We start from the raw sequence: 23,774 nt of genomic DNA on the forward strand, positions 1-23,774 counted from the left end.
GCCGCGGCGCGCGCCGGGTAATGAGCAAATCAGCTGGTGGCCAAAGTACAATTACAAATCATCGCTGGGAGCTGCTCTCTTCCAAGTGAGCTAATTGAAAATACATTGAGACCATTATTAGTAATTACAAGGTAGCCAGTGTTCTGCAGGGAGTGGCGCGGGACGTGCATGTGGTGCATTGGTGCTCACCACCTTTAGTGGGACCCACATGGCTGCAGGGGACATGGATGGCGAGGTCTCGGGGGCTGGGCTTGGCTGGGGTGACCCCCCATCTCGCCTCCCCTCCTCCTTCCCCAGCAGCTTTCCCAGGCTCCCCATGGATGCCGAGGAAGTGGGGAGCTTGGGAAAGGAGCTGAGACCAAAGCGGCTTCTGGGTCTGAGAAAGGTTGTGGTTCATGCTGGGGGAATCCTGCCTGCTGTACTGGTTTACTCCCTTCTCCTTACAGCCTCCTCCGGGCTGAGCCCATCACGTGCCCCTGAGGAGGGTCCAAGGTCCGGCTGGGCAGGGGCTGTGGAGGCGAGAGCTGGCAGCCTGCTGCAAAATGAAGTGCCTGTTCTTCCTCCTCGGTGTCCTGCAGCTCCTCGGTGAGTATGCCCAGGGCCCAGCCGCCACGGCGAGCAGCGGTGACCGCTGGACAACTTCCCCATTTCGGGTGCGCTTCTTGGCAATCCTATTTCGGAGCAGAGCTGCAGGTTCCGTCACTTCAGGCGCATCCGTAAAGTAAATGGGAAAAGCCATTTCCAACCGGACAGAGAGAAGGCGGGGGAATGAGGCTGGGATTAGCGTATCGTGCCCGCTGCACCTCCGCAGCTCAGGTTTTCCTGCTCTGACTTGAAGCCAGCAGCTCTGCACTGCAGGACACGCGCTGTTGAATATGCATGTTGCTTTGATGTTCAAGGACTGCGCTTCCCTGGAGACCAGGCTGATTAAATAGCGTGCTGATATTTCCAGGGCTGCGGAAGGTGCAGGAATGCATCAGCGCGGCTGCGTGGGGGAAAAGGCTTTGCAACAGAAGTTTAACCTCCCCTGCCCCACACCCCCCGGCCAGGGGAGATGCCCCCGGTGTGCCACCGCCTCCGGGTGGGCAAGCAGAGCCATCTCTGCAGTGTGGGGCGGCACGAGCCCCTGTGACACAACACCGTGCAACTGCGGGAACGTGGTGCATGGGTGCGATGGGGCTGGCCGAGCCTTTCTGCTGGAGCCTTAATCTCCCCATTCCCCGGCATCCTGGGATGGGAGGGATGGAAGTCAACTGCTGCAGGGACAGAACAACTGGCAATTACCATCTGGGGGCTTTTTCCTTTCTTAAGCTCTGTTCAACTCCAAGCCAGCAAGGTGTTTGTGCCCACAGCACTGCAAGCAGCTGCCTGGGTCTGTTTCTTGTTGCTGTTATAATCTTTTTTCCCTCCCAGTGGGTTTTAAAGTGGATACAGGGCAGGGGGGTGTTTGCTCTATCTAAGGGCTCCTTCAGGCAGCTAAAAGCAGTGTCTGCAGCCTGGTGTGGGGCTGAGGAGCCCTTCTGCTCCTCACACCTGGGCTCCAGCCCCTATTCCTACATTAGGACTTTCATGACGGTTAAAAATACATCTTCTCCTCTTTGCCTGGACATGGCTACGGTCTCAAATTGTCTCAGCGCAGCCCCTGGCAGAGTCAGACAGTGCAAATCACACTTTGAGGTGATCGCTATGTGCTGATAAAGCCTCCGCAGAGCCTACAGAGCACAACCTGCCACATCCCTCCCCGTCATTCGGACTAGCAGGGCCCGGGCTTTCTGCAGTGCAGCTCCCTTCATCATTGGAGTCATTCAGACCCTGCTCCCTTCCCAGGCCGGGGGGTCCCCGCAGGCCCTCCTGCCCCCTCTCCGCCCACCCTCCAGCACCCACGTCCCACTCCACTGCCTGGTCCCCTCCACCACTGGCTTCCTACGTGTTTTGTAGTTTTGTGGGTTTTTCCCCTAAAGAAAAGATGATTCATATTAAGAGCAAAGGTTTTTTTTCTTTTTCTTTTTTCTGTCTCATAACTCACTTGCCCAAAGCCATTTAATTCAGGCTGCTGGAGATTCATCTTCAGCTGGATGTCCACCTCCCAGGCAAGCCTGGGCAGTGTCAGGCTGGAGGGGCGTGCGGCTCTGCTATGCTTGTGCAAACAGAGCAGGTCAGAGTGAAAACCCACCTCTGCTGTGGCCCATCCCTGGCCAGTGGGTTCATCGCTGCAGGACCGCTGCTGTCCCGGTGAAACCCATGGGGAAGACCTCTACTTCCCATCCTGATGGTGCCTCAGGCTGTAGGACACTGCTGAATCCCCCTGCTCCAGCCCCAAACACATGAAACCAGCCCATATGTTTAGGCTACGCATCCCATGGCAAATATCCTTTGTCTTCTTGCCCTGCCCCCATGGTCCTGCTGGCTCTGTGTGCCTGCTCCCCTACCCACTGGAACCACCAGGGCTGAGGGGTCTCTGCACATTTAATAGTCTGAGTGGCCACAAACCCCACTGCAATGATTGCTTAGATACCAGGTGTATGGTATTTTTGCCCATTGCCTGCAGGACTTACCTGCCTTCTCTCTGCTTGCCAAGTATTTGTCCCTTACTCCTCTTCCTGCCTGGGTGGGTAAAAGCCACCACCCAGCCAAAAAAATCCCCTGTGCAGAGGAGGGCTGTGACTGCTCAATGGGGAACACACAGGGCTGCTTTTGGGTGGAAAAATCCCCAAATCTGGCCTGAAAATGCCAAGCCATCCCATAGCATATCCTGGAGAGGGCTCCCGACACCTCCCACGAACTGTGTTACACCGGTTTCCCTGCTCCTCCCAGCTGCTGCCACCGCCGTGTACAAGCAGTGGATCCCCAACACCAACTTTGAAACCGCCTCCAACTGGGATGAAGGCAGAGTCCCCTGTGCCAGCGATGTGGTTCATTTCGAGAAGAACAAGGTATTGAACATTTTTATTTTATTTTTATTTTTTTATTGTCTGATTTTATTTGTGTTTTATTTTATTTCTTTTATTTTTATTTTATGTTATTTTTTATTTTTATTTTATTTTTTGCACAATGCTATCGGGCATCGGAAAAGCCCATTACCTGCCGGGGGAAAGCGTGTTTTTACTTTTGCTTTTCTTACAGGTTGTCTCGGTCTTCGTCAGGTCTCCCCACGCGCTGACAGACATGGTAAGGCAGCGTGCGGTGGCGCCGGGACGGAGGGCAGGGCTGGTGCCAGGTGGCACGTTCCCGTGTCCCCCTCTCCGGGGACTTTGACATTTTGCTCTGTGGTCCAGCCAGGCTGAGGATGCCTCAGCTGGGGCAGGGGACGAGAGTCACAGTAGCCCGGGTCAAAAATCCCATTTCTGGGATTGGTTTTTTTTTCACTGGGGGAGGTGGGCGACAGCACTCCAAAACCCACTTTTGTTTGGAAGAAATTAATTTTTCCTCTCCAAATGAAGGATAAAACTCTCTCCATGGGACTCAGACCTTGGCAGTAGTTGGCTGAGGAGCGCCAAGCCACGGCATTGCCGATGCGGAACAGGCACTAGCCCCGGGCAGAGGCTAAGTGAAGCTGACATCAAAATACCTTGAAAGGAAAACAAACTGTTTTTGGGAAATCCCAAAATGTTGCTTGAGAAATTTTCTTTCAAGTGCCGTTGGGTTTTATATTTTTCTGCAGCATTATTAGCCTGGCTGTGACAGGATGGTCACAACACCCTACCGAAATGCGTGTGTTGGGTGAGATAAGACTGGGGGTGTCTCACCTCAGAGGGGTTTCTGAGCAACCTAGTGTCCCTCCAGAAGAGGACCCCTGCCCGGAGCAGGCTGACGGGCAGCCATGGAAGTGCAGGGTCTTGATCGCTGTGGCTTGGAGGGGCAAATTTAACAGGGAGAAATTAAAAGGAAAAGCAAACCTGCTGCCCCAACACACCCGCATGGGACAGGTCACCGTTGAGCCCCGTCCCAGAGCTGGGATGGCACGAAACAGATGGGATCTCATTTGCAAAACCTCCGCCCCTCGACAGGACGAGCTTGTGACCATGTTTTCTCTCTTGGTTTTAGGGCAGCTTTGCTCTTTTATCGACCATGAAATCCAAGCAAGGCCTTGAAATTTATGTGGTGTAATTTGTTCAGGGTGTCTATGCCACTAATAGTTTTGATGCTTTAATAATGCCATGTGCCACATTTAATTCCTCTACAAATATTTGGAGGAGTTACTTTATTTATATGGCATTTTAAATATGAATTTTGGAAGGAAAGAATGTACTGGGGAAAGACGTACAAATATAATGTAATAAATGATGTGGAATTTACCCAGAGAAGAAAAGAGCAAAATATCACTCCAATAGATTTTATTTTACTTACAGATGAATGTATAATGTTTCTAAAGTACTTTCATCAGAGGCCTGCAAAGTGCATAATTGCAAAGCAGCGTTATTCATTACGTTATTCATTACGGCGTGAGCCTTTCACAACCAAAGAGCGGAGCTGCGCAGCCCTGCGGCTGGCCAAGGGAGAGGGAGGCGCAACACAACCTTTGCACGACTAATGGCATCTGTGGCCGCGCTGCTGTGCCGACCGTCCGCCGTGGATGTTTCCCATCACGGCTGAGCACCATCAGGGTGCCGGAGTGGCCCCCGACTCATCCTGATCAAGGGATGCGGCAGTCCTCGAGGGAGCCGCCGGGGACCCGCTGTTGCCCCGGGGTTTCTCTAGGATCCCGCTGCTGGCAAGCGGCTGTGCAGGCTCCAGGGTTACAATGAATATTATAGTCCCACCTCTGTGCAGGAGGAGAGGAGGGCTGGGGGGGGGGCCCATGAGGGAACAAATCCTGTCTGTGAGAGCATGGCTCCATTCCCTTCCAGCCAGGAGCTCGCCCAACAGCTTCACCATGTTGCACCTCCTGTGAGCAACTGAGCTCATCCCAGGCTATAGCCTGAACTGCAGCTCACCCTTTCCTTCCGAGCATCACCGTCCCGACGGTTTGCAATGAACCGTCCCAGCAAGTTTCCTAGCGCGGTGGTTAATATTTCTTTTTAATTTCGGCCCAGCCACCTCCCTCCCATGCGCTGCCCTGCTCTGCTGTCACCAGGTGATGAGGGGACTGCCAAGATTAGGGAGGAAAAAGGAATGAAACCCAGCACCTGAGCCACTCTGCCGCTTGTGGGGATGGCGTGAAATTTGGCAGCCGGGTGGTTAGAAAATGAATTGGTCATGAGGCTTTTTGCAGCGAGGCTGGGCTGCACCTGTTCGGCTGCCGGCCGCGTCGCGCCGGAGCATTAATCACTTAAATCAGCAGGAATACATTAAGCTTTAGAGTCGCCATGGAGATGCGATACAGCCTTTGGCCAAAAAAAAAAGGAGAGCGTTGTTTGCTACAGAAGCGCAGGAGGAAATTCGTGGCCGGGGAAGGGGCTGGGCTCTCATTGACTTTCATGAGGACGGTGCCTGCCATGGCAGGCGCAGGGGGGATGCTCAGTGCTGGTGCCCCACCAAAGGAGGGGCAGCATGAGACCTCCCACCCTGACGCCCCAACTGAGTGGAGCAAGATCTGATGCTGCACCCCCTGAGTGCCAGGGGGTCCTCAAGTGCAACCGACAGCCCCCTCTAGACATTTATATTAAAGGAAACCCTTCTGTATGGTGAACCCTCCAGCTCCCCTCCCCATCCATCCCATGCAGGCACCAGCTGAGGGCCGGGAGCTGCTTTTTCGGGAGGTGGCATGCAGCCCACCTCCCTGCTTGGAGAAAACCCATTTACCATTTTAAACTGAAAGAGGGGACATTTAGATTAGATATTAGACAGAAATTCTTTACTGTGAGGGTGGTGAGACACTGGAACAGGTTGCCCAGAGAAGTTGTGGATGCCCCATCCCTGGAAGTGTTCAAGGCCAGGCTGGATGGGGCTTTGAGCAGCCTGGTCTCATGGGAGGTGTCCCTGCCCATGGCAGGGGGGTTGGAACTAGGTGACCTTAAAGGTCCCTTCCAACCCAAACCATTTTATGATTCTATGATTTATCACCCAGCTCAGACGTTATTTAGTCTGAAGTTTCGAGTGGGTCCATAATTCAGTCACACACTAAATCCAAATAAGCGTAAGTGACTTTGAAACACAACCGTTGTGGTTAGGTTGGATTGTCTATGGTATTTAGCTGCCTAAAGATGCAGATCAGTATTTAGCTGACTTTCAGAGGCATCTGGGGGTAAATCTACAAAAAAGATGGAGGTGCTGAGGGTGGCAGCACCTGACATGGGTGCTCCAGGGCAAGGCAGGCTTTGGCTTTGGTTGTCTCCCTGCTGGGGGAGAAGGGCCGCTCTGAGAGATTTGGACCCCCTGGCCACAGCTTCATTTCCAAAAGGAGCCAGGCCGGGGCACAGCCGTGGCTGCGAGCCTGGCGTTTGCCCCAGTAGCACCAGCCCTGGCACGGTTTGTGCCTGAGCTGGCCAGTATTGCAGCGCGGGCCAGGGATGGATGATGCCACTTGCTATTTTTGGGGTAGCGGGAGTCAGGTTTAGCCACGTGGGCAGAGAAGCCTCGCTCAACCCCCATGGTGCCCGGGTCAGGGCACTGGCCGGGGTTATTTGGCAAAGTCAGCATCACCTTTCCAGCTCTGCCCCATCATCGAGCCCTGCCATGGTGGTGGCAGCTGCCTGCACCTCCTCCCTGCCTGCGCCTCCTCCCTGCCTGCCCAGTGAGGAGCCACAAAGGCTGGGTGAGGGTCAGGAGCATGCGGGGCAGCTGGGTCTAACCAGGGATGTCTCGACCAGGCTTATATTTTTAGCCGCCTAATTGCGAGAGCAGAATGTACTCGGCTTTGCTGCAGGATGCTCCCGCTCGGTTCCTGGCAGAGATTGATCTCGAAATGCCAATTGCTCTCCAGGGGCGCCGGCTCTAATGAATTGCCACAGTTTGCGCTCGTCCCAGGCACCGGCGCTCCCTCCCCCCTGCTTCCCAAGCAGCAGGGTAACGAGACACCCAGAAAAGGGATTATTTTCCCTTCTCCTGAGATGAAGGTAAAAAAATTTCACAGGAGTGCGTGTGTGTGTGCGTGTGTGCCAACACATCATTACAAGCCCGAATCCTGCAGGCTTTTCTCCGGCAGCATTCCTGCTGCTGGTCTGCCCTAGGAAAGGAGTGCGGTAAAGCAGCCTTTTACAGTTGCCGCCCTGAGTTTATTTGTTCCTTGCAGGCTAATTTCCAGCAGGAGGAGTTATTAAAGCCTGTGATGAGCGGAGCATCTTGCCAGCTTCCGGGGCTGGAGTGGATGCTGGGGCAGATCTGGCCACTCCGTGCACTGGCTGCCATCCCTTACCGCTGAGGATGGGTCCCCTTTCCACACCTCGAGCCACTTTCCAGGTCTCCCTGACTTTGTCTGCAGAGGGATGTTCAGGAAATGAACTGAACTAACCTGAAATAGATTTGGCAAATGGCTTTAAGCCTCTGTGTGCCTTCTGCATCCACAACTCAAGTGTCTTGGGCTGATTTACCTTGATGCTGTCCCTAAGGGGCTCCCGGCATCCCCTTTTCCCACCCTGGGAAACACAGTTTCCGCACCTTGCTCAGACACGTTTGGCTCTGCATCAGGAGGTGTGTGCTGGGGAGGCTGCAGTCAAATTGATGGCCTTTTTGGGCCAGTTGCTTTTTTTTAATCCCCTGCACCAGCCTGCCCTCGCATAAGTTTCATGGGGGTAAAAATGCATTTCTTGTTTCTTTTCCTTGGGGTGCTAAAGCCCTGCTCCCAACAGGCATCGTGTGCCTGGGCAGGGAGCTCTTTGGGCAGCAAGGTCCAAGTCCAGCAGCGGGTCACCCTCCTCGGCTCACCCAGAGCTGTTGGGGTGGCCACAAGTCCTCCTGCCTCACCGGCTCCTCTCATGGGGGGTCTGGAACAGCCGATGTGGAATCAGGGGCTATGGCGGGGTTTGGTAGGATCCGGCGGTAGGTTGGGGTGTGGGGTGATGTGTGCGGCTGGGGGGAAGGACACCAGCCCGAGGATGCAGGTGGGAGCTTCACCCAGGCAGGAATGAGAGAGAATGAACCCCTGCTAACGAACCCAAGAGAGCCTGCTGCGAGCGAGCCTCTGGCAATGCTCCAGAGCCGCCAAAGGGATTCACCTGTGGATGAATCTGGCCCCATGCCTTCCTGGGGCCTCCAGCCAGCAGCTGGATCCCACCCAAGCACCTGCACATCCGGCTGTGCTCAGACCCCCCAGCCCCAATGGGAATTGGGAAAACCCCCCGCTATTCCCACCTGTGGGCAGCAATGGGCTGCCCTGCCTGCTGCCCAGCCTGCCTGCCTGCCTGCTGCCATCTGCGGGCTGCCGCTGCCCCAGTGCAGCAGAACTGGGAGAGGTGACACAGAAAGCGTTAGTGTCTGTTGTGGGTTACGACACACATCCTCCCCATGGCAGAGAGATAACCCCCTCGCATCCCACCCCAGCGATGTGTTTCGATGAGGTGCCAGCAGTGCCAGCCCAGGAGCGGCCCCCAGGCTGGGTGACGAGCGAGGGGATGTACTCAAGAGCCATGCACAGCCCCAATGGCTACCAAACTGCTTGCTGGTGCACCCATGGGTGCAGCGCTGCCGAGCCCTGTGTGCCCAGGCAGTCTCGGCATTGTGCAATGGGGATGGTGGCACTGTCTCACCCAAGCAAGGAATTCAAATATGTTGATGATGCCAGTTAAAAGAAGGCTGGAGGAAGAGCCAGCCAGCTGCAATGACAAACATCGCTCACCCAGGTTCAAAGCAGAAATGCTCCATTTTTTTCCTGCGCTGGTGACGGTGACAGGCCAGTCACGCTGCTGCTGTCAGTCGTGTCATGAGTCGAGCAGAGCCGGGATGCCCCAGAGGCCAATTCAAAGCCACCCACTTCAAAAACCACCTCTCAGGTCTTTTCTATTTTTTTTCTTTTGCATTTCAGAGGTTAGTTTCGTTTTCACTTATGCATTGGGACAGCAGGATTTCTTCTCAGTGGTGCAACGCTGGGGTTGCAAACGTGGTCACTGCGGGTCGAGAACCACATGGGGTCTTTCCTCTTTTATTGTTGCTGACTTGGATGAGAAAAATGATGACTGTGTTTCAGATATCGTTACATTTGATAACGATGACCAAACAGATCAGTCATTTACCAGTATCAGGGATGGGAAATGAGTGATGGGCCTCTAAGCTTGCTGTATTAATGGCCCTGGAGTACAGGTTGGCAGGAGTAAGGGAAAGCAGATGAAACTGCCAGCTTTTTGGCTCTGGTCCTTTGGTACATGTCATTGCTCAGTTCAAAATGTACTTGGAAAACGGCCCAGCCTATATGCAATTTCTATACTAAACTCCCAAATGCAGAATGCCAGTGCCCAACTGGAGCCTCCGCTTGTCCTCTGCAGTGAGCTGAGATGCTTAACTTACGTTAGGAAAAAAGAAAGGGTGAATTTTTTGCAAACTAAGATCCACTGGACGACAGAGCCACTTCTGAAAAGCTGCCCAGTGGCCTGTGTCTCGTGGCGGGCTGGTGGTGGATGGCCACCCGTCCGCCTTGGTGGGCAAGGAGCTGTAGCTGCGGGGGCCAGCCTAAGAAATTCCTGCTCTGAAGCAGAAGTGCAGGACTATTCTTGCACTTCATGTTTGTGGAGATGAGGTGCCTCCATCGCCCAGCTCCCATTGCGTTGTGTTGCATTTTAATTCCAGGGCTGGTACTAACAGTGTTTGGGCAGTCCCGGAGGGTGAAGGAGCCAGCAGCTGGGACACCGTGTGTCCTGTGGGACTCTCATTTCCCTGCCACACTCACACTCACGTGGACAGCTTCCTCTGGGCTTGGGAAGTCCAGCCAGCCTGAGGTTTCGGCCTCGGTGGTGGAAGGGGATCTCCAGTGCTAGCTGGAGAAGCTGTCTTCTCCAGAGAGCCCAGAGGGCAGTGTTTCCTGAGCCCTGCAGGCATGGGGCAGGTTTAGCATGAGGAGTTTTCTTCCTCCTCTTCCCGTGGGCAGGATTGGTGCCCTGCAATGCAGACCCTGCTTCTGCTCCACACCCCATCCAGACCTTGCTCCCTTGGGCATCCCCAGGCACAGGAGGACGTGACCTCGGTTTGTCATTGGACCACCATTTGTGGCTCTCTGTGCACATGTGTGTGTAGCTCTAACTGAGCAAGCCCACCTCATCCCCACTCTCCCCACACTGAACTCAGTGTATACACCAAATGGCTAACTCCCTGGACAGGAAAGCTCATTGTGTCCTGCATGGCCACCGCAGGGTGTTTGGGAAGCTGCGACCCACAGCCATAGTCCAAGTGTTTGGTAACTACAGGGGAAAGTGCTGTCTTTGTGTAACTACAGGGAAAGGCAGGCAGGGATTAGCGGCAGGGACTTCCCAAGCCAGTGGTCTTGATCCAGCCACAACACTCACAAATGCCAACTTCTGCACCCTGGGAAAGCAAGCAGAGGCCAGCCAGTCATGGCCCTGCTGTGTCACCTGTCACCAGCAGCTGCTCTCTGAGTTTTCTTCCTCCACCCAAAGATCCCTGCAGCTATCAGCCAGAACGCCCACAGGTGACTGTTGTGAAGAGCTGGTACCCTGTGTTAGTGAAATGATCCACTGCATCACATTCAAAACCCCACCACTCTGAGCAGCTCAGCTGGACCCCAGCAGCCAGCTCTCCCTGCCACCCTCCCTGCTCGCCCCCATCATAGAATCATAGAATGGTTCGGGTTGGAAGGGACCTTAAAGATCATCCAGTTCCGACCTCCCTGCCATGGGCAGGCACACCTCCCACTAGACCAGGCTGCTCAAAGCCTCATCCAGCCTGGCTTTGAACACTTCCAGGGATGGGGCATCCACAACTTCTCTGGGCAGCCTGTTCCAGTGCCTCACCATGCTCACATAAAGAATTTCTTCCTAATATCCAATCTAAATTTCCCCTCTTTCAGTTTAAAACCGTTACCCCTTGTTCTATCATTACACTCCCTGATAAAGAGTCCCTCCCCATCCTTCCTCTAGGCCCCCTTTAGGTACTGGAAGGGGCTATAAGGTCTCCCTGGAGCCTTCTCTTCTCCAGGATGAACAATCACACACAGCTGCAGGGCGGCAACCTGCAAACTGGGCAAGAGACAGCGGTGAGGGGCTCCAGCTTGAAATGGCCCGGCAGGTTTGGGGGAAGGGACTTGGTCTGCAGTGCTGCTGGTACCTGCCCTGGGTGTAGGCATTAGCTGACTGCTCCAAAGTGTCCCACCACCCATTCCTGTGTGGGCTCACAGGAAAGCAAGCCAGGGCACTTCTGAAGTGAAGCACCTTGTGAAAGATGCTGGTAGCATAGATCTTGCCCAGCTCAAAGAAGGCCAAGTCCTGAGCCTCAAAACGTCAGTAAACACGGCTTTTATATCTGCAACTAAAGGGCATGTTACCATTCATATCCTGGCAGACCTTTCAGCCTCTTTCAGTGCTTCTGTATTGGAAAAATTGGCTTTACTCAAGAGTAATAGAAATTCAGAGAACATGATGGTGTGGTTTCCAGTTAGGCATGACACAGGCAATGGTCTCATGGAGCAGTGTCCATAGGCAAAAGCCTCTTCCTGGCCATTGGGGAGATTCCATACCCTTGGGGCAGAGGTTGCCCAGACCTCAGCTATTCACCTCATCATCCCCTTTTCTCCAGCCCAATGTATGACATTGCCGGGTCTGAAGTAGATGGTGCACTGCAGGGCTGTTCTCGATGGTAGCCACCCTCTGCTCTCCACCCTGGCTTCTCACAGTTCCTGAACCAAGAGGGGGACATAAGCTATGGCCTCCAAAGCACCTCCGCACCAAGGCACTAAACTTCTAAACAGCTGCCTACAGCTTGGGGGTGAGGAGCTTTTTGCCATGTCCAACCCCCCTGCAAGGTGGTCCCTGTGTGTGGGACAGAGCATCCTCAGGCAAGGCTGCCCCAAGGACAGAGAGCTATTGCAGACACCCGCAGCAGTCATTCATAAGTCTTGCTTTCTCTAACCTACATACATATTTAAAGACCAATTAAGTAGATGAAACCTTAAAGTCCCACCTAATGTGCTTCTGCCTGAGCACAGGACCCAGTGCATTGGCGTAACGCAGTCCTGGAGGGCTTCCAACTGCTGTCTGGGGAGTGATGCAACAACCCTGGATAGACTGAGTTAAAGGAGAAGGTAGCCTTGAACATCACCCCTTGACATGTGAAAATATTGAGAGAAAACCTGATTGTCTCGTTGGTAGTTTCTAAACGGAAAACAAAATGGGCTGGGCTGAATAACCCATGTGCTGTGAACGTGTTGCTTGACTTAGTCATTTCCCAAGGCCTGTCCCAGAGTCAGCAGTGCTGGCTGGTGACCCAGGTAGCCACAGGTCCCTGCCAGAAGGGCCACTGTGGCAGAGCTGTGCCTGTTGAGGCTTGTCCTCATGCCCCAGAGCAGAAGCCTGGCCACAATGAAGCCAAGCAAGCGTGGTGACCCCGACTGCCTGCCAATGATGTCCTACCTAGTGGGTACAAGATGGTCTAGCTATGTCAAGCTGCACCAACCGCTGCTGCATGCTTTCCTTAGCTCGCACTGAGCACAACTCCACTATCTGACACCTCCCCAAACATTGCGTGGGTTCCTGAGTTATTTTTTTGTGGGGCAAGCTCAGCCCCTGGAGGTGGGAACCCATTAAGCAAGGTGACCTCTGGGCACTTGCAGAGTAAGGTTGGGTTTTTCGTGGCATACCAATGTATAAAGCCATTCCTGAGCTGCTGGGAGTGGGTGTGCAAGAGGAGGAAGGAGCTGTCGAAAGAGTTCATTTTGCTTTTCCCTTGTTCTTGCTTCCCTGAAAGCTTCATGTGTTTCTGTGTTACTGGAAGATAATGTCAAACTGCCTCTCCCCATTGCAGCATTCCCATCTGTAAAAACGGGAGCTGATACTTTCCCATTAACACGGGGCACGGCGAGGGTAACTCCTAATGACTGTGAAGTGCCTCGGAGACAGTGAGTGTAATAGGCAGCCTAATAATTAGCACTGTTATTTGATTACAAGCCTGGGTGGCTGGCAGCGGGACCGCACAGTAATACTCTGAATCCCTTCGTCTAGTACCTGCCCCTGAATGGAGAATTCGTGCTGGCGTCTGGCGCAGGATTCGCAGCTTTCGACGGCAGCTGGGATCCAGGCTGTGACTCAGGTATTTTATGCCCAGCCCAGTCAGCCCATCAGCCCCTGACTAATCATGCGAATTCAGCCCCAACGCTTCTACAAAGGTCTTTGCTGTCCCACCTCAGAGCAAAGTGAATCACTCCTCTTTTAATACCTGCCTTTTCTTTGATGACCTCCCTCACATCAGATCTTTTCTTCCTGCTAGATCACCTGTCTTCTAGAAAAGTAATTATAGTAGGGAAGCCTTTGAAGTTGTAGCAGAGAGGCAAATATTGTTTGTATTTTACCCTGCCTATTAAGCATGTAGCCACATCAAAGCCCTCATTTTCTTTGCCATGGTATTTCTAAAGAAAACTGGTTAGGAATTACATACTGGTGAGCTGAACTGCAGCCATCGTGGCGAGCTGGCCTTTGGCCCAATGCACACAGGCATTTCGGCGCGAGAGCATCCTTCCTTCCCCTCTTAGCCTCCAGCCCAGGTTTGCCATGACTGAGGCAGGTTTGTTTCATCGGTGCCTGCAAGCCTGAAAGCTGTTTGCTAGGGAGATGTATTTTGGGGTATTTACGAGCTACTTAACACTTTCAGTGGCAAGTAACTTTTTAGTTTGGCTGCAGGAAAGGAGGAGTCCAAGCGGAGCATGTGTGCCTGTACTCTGACTGGCAAAAAAAAAGAGAAAGAAGAGAGAAAAAGTCCAAGCAGGTCTGCCTGGAGGAGGGACTGCAGCATCAGGCTGTCCAGAGCCACTCTGAAATCCTTCATCCCTACCATTTTTCCTCACTGGGGCTGTTTGCCCCCCATCAGGGATGCTCCGGCAGCTGCCTCTGCCTTGCACTGGGCTTTTCCTTCTGACCATGTGCTGCTCCCCTGAAATCAACAGGAGTTTCTGGGGCAACTTTCACAAATGGATTTTTTTAAAGCATGATTTTAAAATGAATGCAAATAATTCAGTCAATAAACGCCCGTTTGACAGCTGAATTGGTAAAGGTTCAGCTGTTGGGGAAGGGCGAGAAGGAAGCAGGGCATCACTGTGTGATGATACTAACTGTGACCAGCAGGAAAGGAGTTAATGGTTAAATAATTAATGGTTAAATGGTGCACTGGTTTCGGGGTTACCCGCTGCAGGGAACAGGGCTGGTCATGTTTCTGCAGGCCTGCCAGGCTGCTTGGAAACTGGGACATGAATTATCATACCCATTTTTATCCCCTTTAGCCGATATTCAGCATTTAGGCTCTACGGCTGTTTTCCTCTTTAACCATAAGGGTGAGCTTTAAAGAAGCGGGGGAAAAATGTGGGATCTGGGGCCAGAGACCTGCAACCAGAAGTGGGGGCTGGGCTGAGCTGCTGAGACCTCAGCCATGAGCCCTGGAAAGCTTTGCTGAGGTTCCGTGAGGCTCCAGGAGGTGCCTGCGGCGGCTGCCAGGGAAGGCGATGCCAGGGCCGGCCCTTTGCTCCCTGCCCGTGGGGTGAGTTCCTCCTCTTCTGGCCAAGCTCTCACTGGTTTTACCAACCCAGAAGCATCCATCAGGGCTGCAGGTTTGGGTCCGGGTCATGCTCAACCTTTCCTGTTGCTTTTCCAGGTGCAACAGTGAGGTTTGCCGATGCCGAGCAGCACGCGTGGTTCGACCCCACGCTGTGGCAGGCTCTGTCCCCCAGCAGGGAGCTCGACCTGAGCGGGCGCATCTTTTCCATGGATGAGGAGCGTGTCCCGTGCCGCTACGACGATGTTATCTTCCAGCCGGAAACCTCCTTCCGGGTAAATGTCGACTCATCGCGGCGAGTGATTCATCTCCGCAGCATCTCTCTCATGGGCCAGGTAACGTGGGGGATATGAGAAACCTACTCAACGCCTCCTCGCCACAGCCCCAAAGTAGGTCAGGAGAGGAAGGACCAGCCGGGGATGGAGGAGTGGGGCTGCGTGGGGAGATGGGGCACTCCCACGGCGCTGCATCTTCATGGGATGCTGCTGCTGCTGCTGCAGATGGTCTCAATGACTTTTTTCCTCTACCGGTTTGTTATCGTCTCCCTCCCTGTGTCGTGGGAGCACAGGCCATCGCACTGTTCACACTGGAAAAAAAAAAAAAGCCAATGTGCACGAGTCAAACTACCAGCAAATGGCATCTTCTCCAGCACCCAGGGGCTGCCCCCTTCACAGGCTCGTGTCTGCAACCGTGCTGCTCAGGGACCCTCTGGGTTCACCTCCCTCCCGTTCCTGGTCTTAGCATGGCCCGTGGCCCTGCGATCATCTCCCAGCTTTGCTTCGGTACCGCTTTTTAATTGATTGGAGGGATAATTATAGAAAGGCTGGCAGCCTGCTGTGCTTCAGCCCGGGAATCAGGCGCAGGATGAGCCCTGTCCCTCGCTGGTCAGAGGAGTGAAAGATCACGGGCACTGCAGCGGTAAACACAGGCTCCTTCCAGGAGTGGGAAAATGCGGCAGACATTTCATAAGTTATTTATTATTTCTACTGCTGCTTTGCCTGAGATCTGCCATTTTGGGGCCAGGCATTAGGTAACTGTTTTGTGAGGTAATAACCTCAGTCAGTGTCCAGGCGGGTGCAGACGAGTCTGGACAAGGTAGGACCCCGATGGAGCTCACCTGGGGCACATGTAGCCTCAGGGATGCAGAAGTGGGCGGCCCTGGATGCTCGGAGTGATGCTGGTCCCACTGATGCCTGGGGACCACCCCACGTACACCATCCCCCCCTCCCAAATCTACCCCCCCAGGGACCGCAACTGGCCATGCCCTGGGGTGGAGGCTGCTGCTGAATGATGAGATGGAAAGAAAAGGTGCTTTTTATTTCTGTGATTGTAGCATATTTCTTAAAAAATGACCTTATAAGATACTTTGCCCCTTTGAAGACAGCCTGCTCCTTGCTCTGGGTGTGGTATTTGCACGCCAGGGCCTGAGAAATCCTCCTGCTGTGCCAGGGCATGGAGGAGCCTCCCATGGAAGGCAGCAGGTGAGGGACTTACCATCAGCTTGGTAGGACAAGGCTGGTCAGTCCAGTTCAGCTTTTGCTAATACCGAGCCCACTGAAACGCTTTACAGATTGAAGGAAAACACCTTAGCTCCAGCCCCTTCCTCCTGTACTTAAAAGCTGATAAATTGAATTCCATCAGAAAGAGAGAAAACAAGAATAAAAAAAGCCCAGACATCTCATGATTTATTTGTAGTCTTTTTTTTTTTTTTTTCGGTTTTAAATTAGGAAGTGTTTTTCTGCTGGCCCCGTGGAAAAGCAGGGGGCAGGAAAAGAAGTGGCAGGATTTTCCTGATGCGCTCCACTGCCTGTGGTGGGTCTGCCCAAAGCTGGCCATTGGACTTGGCAACGGGCACCCGGGTGGCACAGCCCCGTGCCTGGGGACAGCGCTGGGACCCGGCTGGGGATTCTCACCCTCTTTGTGCTCTTCCCTGTGCAGGAGCTCAGCAGCCCCGAGGCCTGGGCCGGGTACCTGCAGGGTCCCTCCGCCCCGCTGCAGTTTCACGGCAATGGCACTCTGCAGGTGACGGGCACCGGCTGTCCCGACAAGTCCGGCTGTGACTGTGGGAACGCCCCAGTGAGTCCTCCTTGTTGCCATTTAGGGGGCTGCCATTGCAATTTTGCGGGGTGGGGGAGAGAGGGAGGGACGAAGAACTGATGCTGTCCTGCTCTTCTTTAGGATGGACACCGCATCTGCGCAGCCCTGTTCAGGGCGTCGGGGAGGCAGTGCCCAGCGGTGACGTGCCGGAGCCCTTTGCAACCCCTCGGCCACTGCTGCCAGGTCTGCGGTGAGTGGGGGGCACAGTCCTACTCCTCCCCACCAAGCTGGCTGTCCCAGCCCCCCTTCCCCTGGCTCTGGGGGGGAAAGCTGGGTGCAGGGGGTGCTGCTGGTCATGGGCTGAAGTTTTGCTGTATCTCTGCTCCCACGGGTCCCATACACAGGTCCCATCCGCATCCCACATGCCACCCTACCAAGGCACCGCTCTGAAGCATCAGCCTGGCTTTTGGGAGCCTGTTCTGAGTTGCAGCCCTTTGTCCCTGCCTCTGGTTTATCCTGTCAGGATGTCACATCTCGTCAAGCTAATAGGGCTCCGCTGAGTTTATGTGGCAGAAAACACTCAGGGGAAGTGCACCTTTTTCACCGTAATGTCAGCTTTCCAACAGCAAGTTTGTTTCATTTCATTTAAAATAAAAACATGCAGATAGACAGCATTCCCTCTGCAATGGGTGCTTCTCCGTTAATTTACCCAGAAGGTTGTTAAGGGGAATTTTTCATGCACAATTGTACCTAGATATTTGGTATATCATATTTGATATATCATACCAAATTCATTAAAATGGGACCATATAATATTTCAAAAGATGCTTACTTGCATTTTTGCTCAGGAAAGTATTTGACCCAATGACTGCATTGCAGCGGTACGGGGAGCGCAGGTGATGCCTCCTTGTTGCCTTCCCTCCAAAGCCCAGATAGCGTTGCTGAATCGCAGCCTTGCAGCCCCAAAACCAGATACAGGCAGAGCTTCCTCGAGGGATATGTGGGAGAAAACTTTCCAGGGAAAGCTTCTTTCTGGAATATGGTGGAAACCAAAAGCCTTTCATCAAACCCAGTTGATAAAAAGACCAGCGAGGGAGGGAGATATTTCTTGGGGCAGAGCTCCTCAGGCAGGGCTGTGGAGCCACCTGTCCACACCAGTTGCATGGAGGTACTGAAGGGTCTCCAGTGCCTTTTGTGGCAGTCAGAGCTGTGCTCTCTGCCTGGGCTCGGTGACAATGTCTTGTCTGTCTGTTTCCATGCTGCAGGAGCCACCATTAACCTGGATTTCAGTCCTGATTTTGACCTGCAGAAGTACCAGGACAGACTGGTCCAAGCCCTGCTGAGCCAGGTACATCATCCCACCAGGTCGGGAGGGGCTACTGAAACCACAAGCCACCGGCCATGTCTGTCGGTGACTCGGTGCTGGTGTGGCTGTCTGGAGGGGTAGGCAGTCCCAGCGATGCAGGGGGTTCAGCCTCGCTCCCCACCCCACAGGGCTCACCCCCCACATTTGGCCTCTTGGATGTGCCAACTTGCCGTGGGGGCTGGTGCAGCCTCCCTTCCTCCCCACCACAGCCACACTGCCCCCCCCCACCAACGCGGGGCAGGAACAGCTGCCGGCGTGCAGATGGGGAAGGATGTGAGGGGGCTTGCTGGAAACCTGATCTAGAAAACACAGGAGATCAGCCAGGAGGTCAGGTCAGGATAACATGGGAGGTCAGCCCATGTGGCTGGGATCATGCAAACCTGCTGCAGCACAGCCTGCGGGCTCTAGGAGACCATTCCCAATGCTGGGCTGCTTTTGATTCCCCGGTAGGCAAGCACTGGGTGGGTAACCAGTACTGGTCAACACTCAGATACATGGTCTACAAGGCATCACTCCACACTGCTGCTTGTCAGACACAGCATGACATCCCTCCTCCTGGCTGGGAGCTGCCGTGGCGGGGGGATGACGTGTTCTGAGTTACACCAGGAGGATCGATATCAGAGTATTGCTCTATTGATCCCGAGCTGAAAGCCTGCTGCCTGCCCTCCTTACAGCTGCACACATCTTAATACAGCATTTAATGGGTGTGCTACATGAAATTGCTTTCTCGGCGTGCTTGGTTCCGTGGGAGGACACTGGTCACAGCTTTGAAGGGAGGGGAGATATGAACCTCTCATTTGGGAAACCAAATGACACTGTGGTAACTCGGGTGGCAGCTCTGTGATGGGACTCAAATGAAGATTTATAGGTGGGTCTTGGTGGCACATCCGTTGTGGCTGTCTGTAGAGGTGACTAATTTCTGTCTGCAACTCTCGTGGGCTTTGTGTGTTGCCTTGTGTTTTGAAAAGCCCAAGTACGCCGGGGTGCGGATGGCCATATCCAAGGTGCACAAAGCACAGACCTTCCTGGGAGTCATACCCCAAAGCGCCACTCCCCTTATCCAAATCGTGCTGATCGATGACGAGGCGGGAGCACAGACGGGCACCACCGCAGAGCAGCTGGCTGCAGACATCATGGACGACATAGCACAGCACGGTAACACCACTGTCCTCCTCGGCGGGTCCCCCACGGGTGCACCAAAACCCACAACTGTCCAGAGCTTCTTGACCCCCACCAGCAGCCCACGTGGCAGCCCTGCATCCCTGCCCTTTCACCAGGGAATCACATGGGGATTAAACGGCTGCTTTGTTGAAGGTCCCTGAGTTGAACACTCCTAAGGTGTTTGTCCTCATCAGTCTGGTCCAGCACACCACGAAGCCTTCCTAACACACAGGCTCTGCATTTCGAATGATTTCAGTAGTGAACTTTGTTTACCCAGAAGTTTATCTGTGCTTACCCAGAAGTTTTACCATTTTGATTGTAGTAGGACAGCGGTGTGGGCAGAGCAGAACTGCAGGATCAGAATTATCGGGTTTGGTAGGGATGTCTGGAGACCATCTTTCTCCTCTGCCCCCGAGAGCAGGTTGCCCAGGGCCGTGTCCAGTTGGGTTTTGAATCTCTCCAAGGATGGAGACTCCACAGCCCCTCTGGGAACCTGTCCCCACATCTGACCAGCTTTGCAGTCAAACAGGCTTTTTCTTAGGTTGAAGTGGTGTTTACCATATCTCAATTTTTGCCCGTTGCCTCTTGCCCTGTCATTGGGCACCGCTGAGAAGATCCCGGTCCAGCACTTCAGCTGTGTCTCATCAAGGCAGAGCAGAGGGTAAGGGTCACCTCCTTTCCCCTGCTGGCAACCCTCCTCCTCATGCAGCCCAGGATACCATTGTCCTTCTATGCCATGTCTGGCCATGGTCAGCATGATGCCTGCCAGGACTCCCAGGTCTCCCTCTGCAGAGCTGCTTTCCAGCCAGAACGTTGCGTGTGGAGGCAGCCATGTAAGCTGGCTGATGATGATAAGCATGTAGCTAACAGCCGGGGGACCTGGTGGTTGTTGTAAGGGTAGCAGACCCACATGGGCTTGTCCCGTTTGAATCCACCCAGCTGCATATCATAGAATCATAGAATGGTTTGGATTGGAAGGGACCTTAAAGATCATCCAGTTCCAACCCTCCTGCCATGGGCAGGGACACCTCCTGCTAGACCAGGCTGCTCAAAGCCCCATCCAGCCTGGCCTTGAACACCTTTGTCCCCAGGGAAAGGTGACTAACCAGGTGAGCAGTGCCAGACCCAACTGCAGGCTCCTTCTGCCCTGTCTGTGAGTCAGGGTGATGTGCGGGAGTGTTGCCCCATCCAGTCCTCACCCCTATTTCTTCCTGCCCTTTCCCAGGTGAAGCACTTGGCATTTCAAGTGGCAAAATGGAGGCGGCCACTGGCAGCACTTTCAGCGGGCAAGTGGGGAGCCATGCATTGAGTAGGATCACAGCAGGTACGGTCTTGGGGCTACTCTTCAGTCTCCTGTTGCTTGGAGGGATCCTCTTTCTCCACAGAAAGGGAAAGCTAAGGTAGGCATGAGGCTTCTCCTTCAGCACGTTGCCAGGTTTCTCCTGCCTGGGGACACCTATCATCCCAAAGCTGTCCTTCCAGCCAGCCTGGCGGCATGGAGGCATGCAGGGCTGCCCAGAGCTCCCATTGTGGTGGGCATGGCCAGGGGGTCTACTGTACCCAAAGTTGCTAGGTCATTGCATCACAGAATGGTTTGTTTTGGAAGGGACATTTGAAGATCATCTAGTCCACTCCACTCTGCTGTGGGCAGGGGCATTTTCCACTAGACCAGGTTACTCAAAGCTGCATCCAGCCTGATCTTCAACACTTCCAATAATGGGGCAGACACATCTTCTCTGGGCAACCTCTAACGGTGTCTCACCATGCTCATACTACAGAGGTTTTTTTCCTTACGCCTAATTTAAATCCATCCTCTTTTAGTTTAAACCCATTGCTCTCGTTGCTCCTCAGTTTATTGGAGGTGAAGTGGCTGGAAGGCACTTCTGTACTCTTGGCCTGGTACTTGACTGGGAGGACTTGCTTCTTGATGCCATGTGGCACGGTGTGCTCTGGTGGGAGTGGGGCTGCTGTGGCTCAGTTGGAGCTCTGCACAGCCTGGTCATGCCGCCTGAGGACATCTCCCGTTCCTTGGAACTGTTAGTTTGTAGGCCTGCTGGGGGATGGAGGACTGAAAATTCCAGCTGCTAATAGACATGCATCAAAATAGTTCAAAGCATTCATCCCGCAGCTTTGTGGCTATGGAAGGGAGTGAAGCATCCAGAAGCAAATGCAGCTTCTGGTGCATTAGTTGCTCACGTTGTGTGGAGAGTGGTGTGCAGGTCCCAGGGGAGGGACGGTGGGGGTGCATGGCACCTGACCTCACCGCACCTGGGAGCTGGGCAGAAATACCCTCCTCCATCACCTTTCCCCCTCATGGCTCGGAGACAGGCTCCAGCAGTGAACAGGGCATCCCAGCAGCACCCACAGCAAGCGTTTGGGGCACCCACCTCTCCTCCTCACTCATGCACCCACCTTCAGGCAGGGCCCTGCCTCTCCCAAGGAGGGTTTTGCAGGGTTTATTGGCAGACGTCTTTGTGCGTGGGGCTGTCTGCTGAGCCACGATGGCTTGTCTCACCTACGTGAGCATGGGCAAACAGGAAGGACTCTAGACTTTTTATAACCAGGGGGGTGGGAATAGCTTTAATTTGTGTGTGCACGGTGCATTGGTGTCTGCCAAGGCATGCCGGACATGTTGCAGGCTTACAAGTCAGGTTGTTTCTTCCCTTCTGGTTCCTCCACCGGGGCTTTCTCGCCGTGCAGCAGCGGCCATGGCCAGGGATTCTTGTCCTGTTGTTCGGCACATGCTGACATGACATTTCCTAGCAATAAACGCACGCCTTCATTTAATTTCTAAATAAAACTCCCAGTCCCATAATTGCTACTTGATGATTTATCTTCCACTGACACTTCTTTGGACGCTGGACAGACCTTTGAAACCGTCTCCGTCGGCAGCGGGAGGGAAGTTTGTGTAGCTACAGGAGATGGAGCTGAACCCGAGCCCAGGCCACGTCCCCAGCCAACCCGCTCCTGCTGCGTGTCCCTGGGTGGCTCCGGGACAGGTGCCCTTTCAGGCTTTGAGCATTGAGGAGGCGTCCGACACCAGCAGGGAAGCTGCAAATTAGGCAGGGGGCTCTGGGAACCTGCAAACAGTCTGCCTCCATGCAGCGGAGCCATCCTGACCACCAACAACATAGCGAATTTAGCTCGTTTCCAGCAAAAAGGGCCTGGCACAGCCTCCCTGCAGATATTGCACTCCTCCGGTTGCATATATAGAGCCTGTGGTCGCAGTGTTTGAGTATTGGTGGGCTCTCAGGACCTGCGGGGACATGTGAGGACCCACTGCTGAGCCCACCCGCACCAGGTGCCTGGTTGCAGAGGATGAGGCTCGGTGACTGGGACCCTTAGGATAAGAGCAATGAAGAAAATAATAAAAGTAGTGCTGGTGATTAAGATAATAAAATGATAACATGATAAAAGTAATGATAAAAGTAATTAGTGCTTGTTGAGATTGCAGTGGGAACAGGTGTCAGCTCAGTGGCAATTCATTTTAGGCCACGGGGGGGAGAGCAATGGCTCCGAAGCGAAGCCTGTGCTGGGATTGTCTACATCTGACAAACTCTTCCCTCCAGGATGCAGGTCCTAGCCCTCTAGGCTTAATAGTTTCTGCTGGATTGGGCAGCTTTTCCCTGGGAAAGGATAGAAACAGCCCATTTCAAAGACACCTGAAACTTTGCCCGTGTATTTTCCCATTCACCTCTTGCAGACACAGGGTTTCGATTGGGGGAGCTGCTGGGACGGGTGGGATGCGGGCAGGTGACACCCAGGTCTCTCCCCAGGCTGCCCGCCCTGCGCCACCCCTGGCCCTGGGACAGAGCAGAGGACCCGGCGTCCCCTGTGCCAGCCGGTGACAAAGGTTTCGACAACCCCATGTTCGACGTGGTGAGTCGCCACTGCCTGGAGACGCGGGGAGGCTCGGGGACGTGGGCAGGAGGTGGCAGAGCCCCAGCCAGGACCCTTTCGAGTGCTGGTGGAGGTGCAGCACACCCGGCAGGGGTCCTCCTTTCCCCAGGCCAGGAGGGGTTTGTGGGACGGTCCCATCCTCCCACTGGGTCACCGGCTCCTCGGCTGCTGCGGGGACTCAGCACTGGGTGGATTTTGCCAAGGGTTTTGCTTCCCTTCCCCATTGGTTGCTTTTCCCTCCCTCACTGCTGCAGGAGCCACCGAGTGCTGTCCCTGGAGACGAGATGCCACAGGAGATGACTTCCAAAGACCACCAGGTCTTCTACCTCAACCCTTTGTATGATGCAAGTGAGACGGAGACCTGACGGTGTGGCCCCATGCCGGGGGCAGCCACCACCTCCCTGGGAACACTGCTGCCTCTCCAGCCCTCACAGCCCCCCTCATCACTCCTGGTGGGCTCTAAAACACATGCACGTGGATCCCACCCAAATAAAAGTGTCCGTGCGGTGAAGGAAACCACAGCAAACCTCCACCGTTAGGGCTCAGCCACGCAGGCATGGCCTCCCTGGTGTTGCTTCTGAGTTTTAAACTGTGTTTTGTAGGTATAAGCCCTTTTTAGACAGTTCAACATTGAGATTTGGGTCTCAGGTGATGCCTGGGGAAGTCGGGGTCTAACTCAGCACCCTGGTCTTCAGCCAGCACCGTGCTGGATTTGCCCAGGGCACACAGCAGG

The 23,774-nt window shown here is 54.0% G+C and overlaps 1 protein-coding gene across 1 annotated transcript; it reads left to right on the top strand.

Annotated features, from left to right (window-relative positions):
* Window positions 1-497: 497 nt before the first annotated feature.
* Window positions 498-23,581, top strand: AMN (amnion associated transmembrane protein). Its single transcript, XM_054200105.1, has 12 exons — window positions 498-585; window positions 2,815-2,933; window positions 3,124-3,168; window positions 13,038-13,125; window positions 14,677-14,912; window positions 16,516-16,653; window positions 16,756-16,864; window positions 17,880-17,962; window positions 18,949-19,135; window positions 20,367-20,541; window positions 22,918-23,020; window positions 23,296-23,581. Exons 1-12 carry the CDS (start codon window positions 543-545, stop codon window positions 23,404-23,406), a joined length of 1,437 nt encoding a protein of 478 aa, XP_054056080.1. The 5' UTR covers window positions 498-542; the 3' UTR covers window positions 23,407-23,581.
* The last annotated feature ends 193 nt before the right edge of the window (window positions 23,582-23,774 follow it).

This window comes from Rissa tridactyla, chromosome 4 (assembly GCF_028500815.1).
Source record: "Rissa tridactyla isolate bRisTri1 chromosome 4, bRisTri1.patW.cur.20221130, whole genome shotgun sequence".
In the NCBI taxonomy this organism is placed as follows: Eukaryota; Metazoa; Chordata; class Aves; order Charadriiformes; family Laridae; genus Rissa; species Rissa tridactyla.

Excerpts from the sequence above, each read along its gene's own strand:
- AMN (XM_054200105.1), top strand. The coding sequence starts at position 543 with ATGAAGTGCCTGTTCTTCCTCCTCGGTGTCCTGCAGCTCCTCG. Across the intron at positions 586-2,814 it reads CGGTGTCCTGCAGCTCCTCG|CTGCTGCCACCGCCGTGTAC; the intron begins GTGAGTATGCCC and ends TGCTCCTCCCAG. Across the intron at positions 2,934-3,123 it reads TTCATTTCGAGAAGAACAAG|GTTGTCTCGGTCTTCGTCAG; the intron begins GTATTGAACATT and ends CTTTTCTTACAG.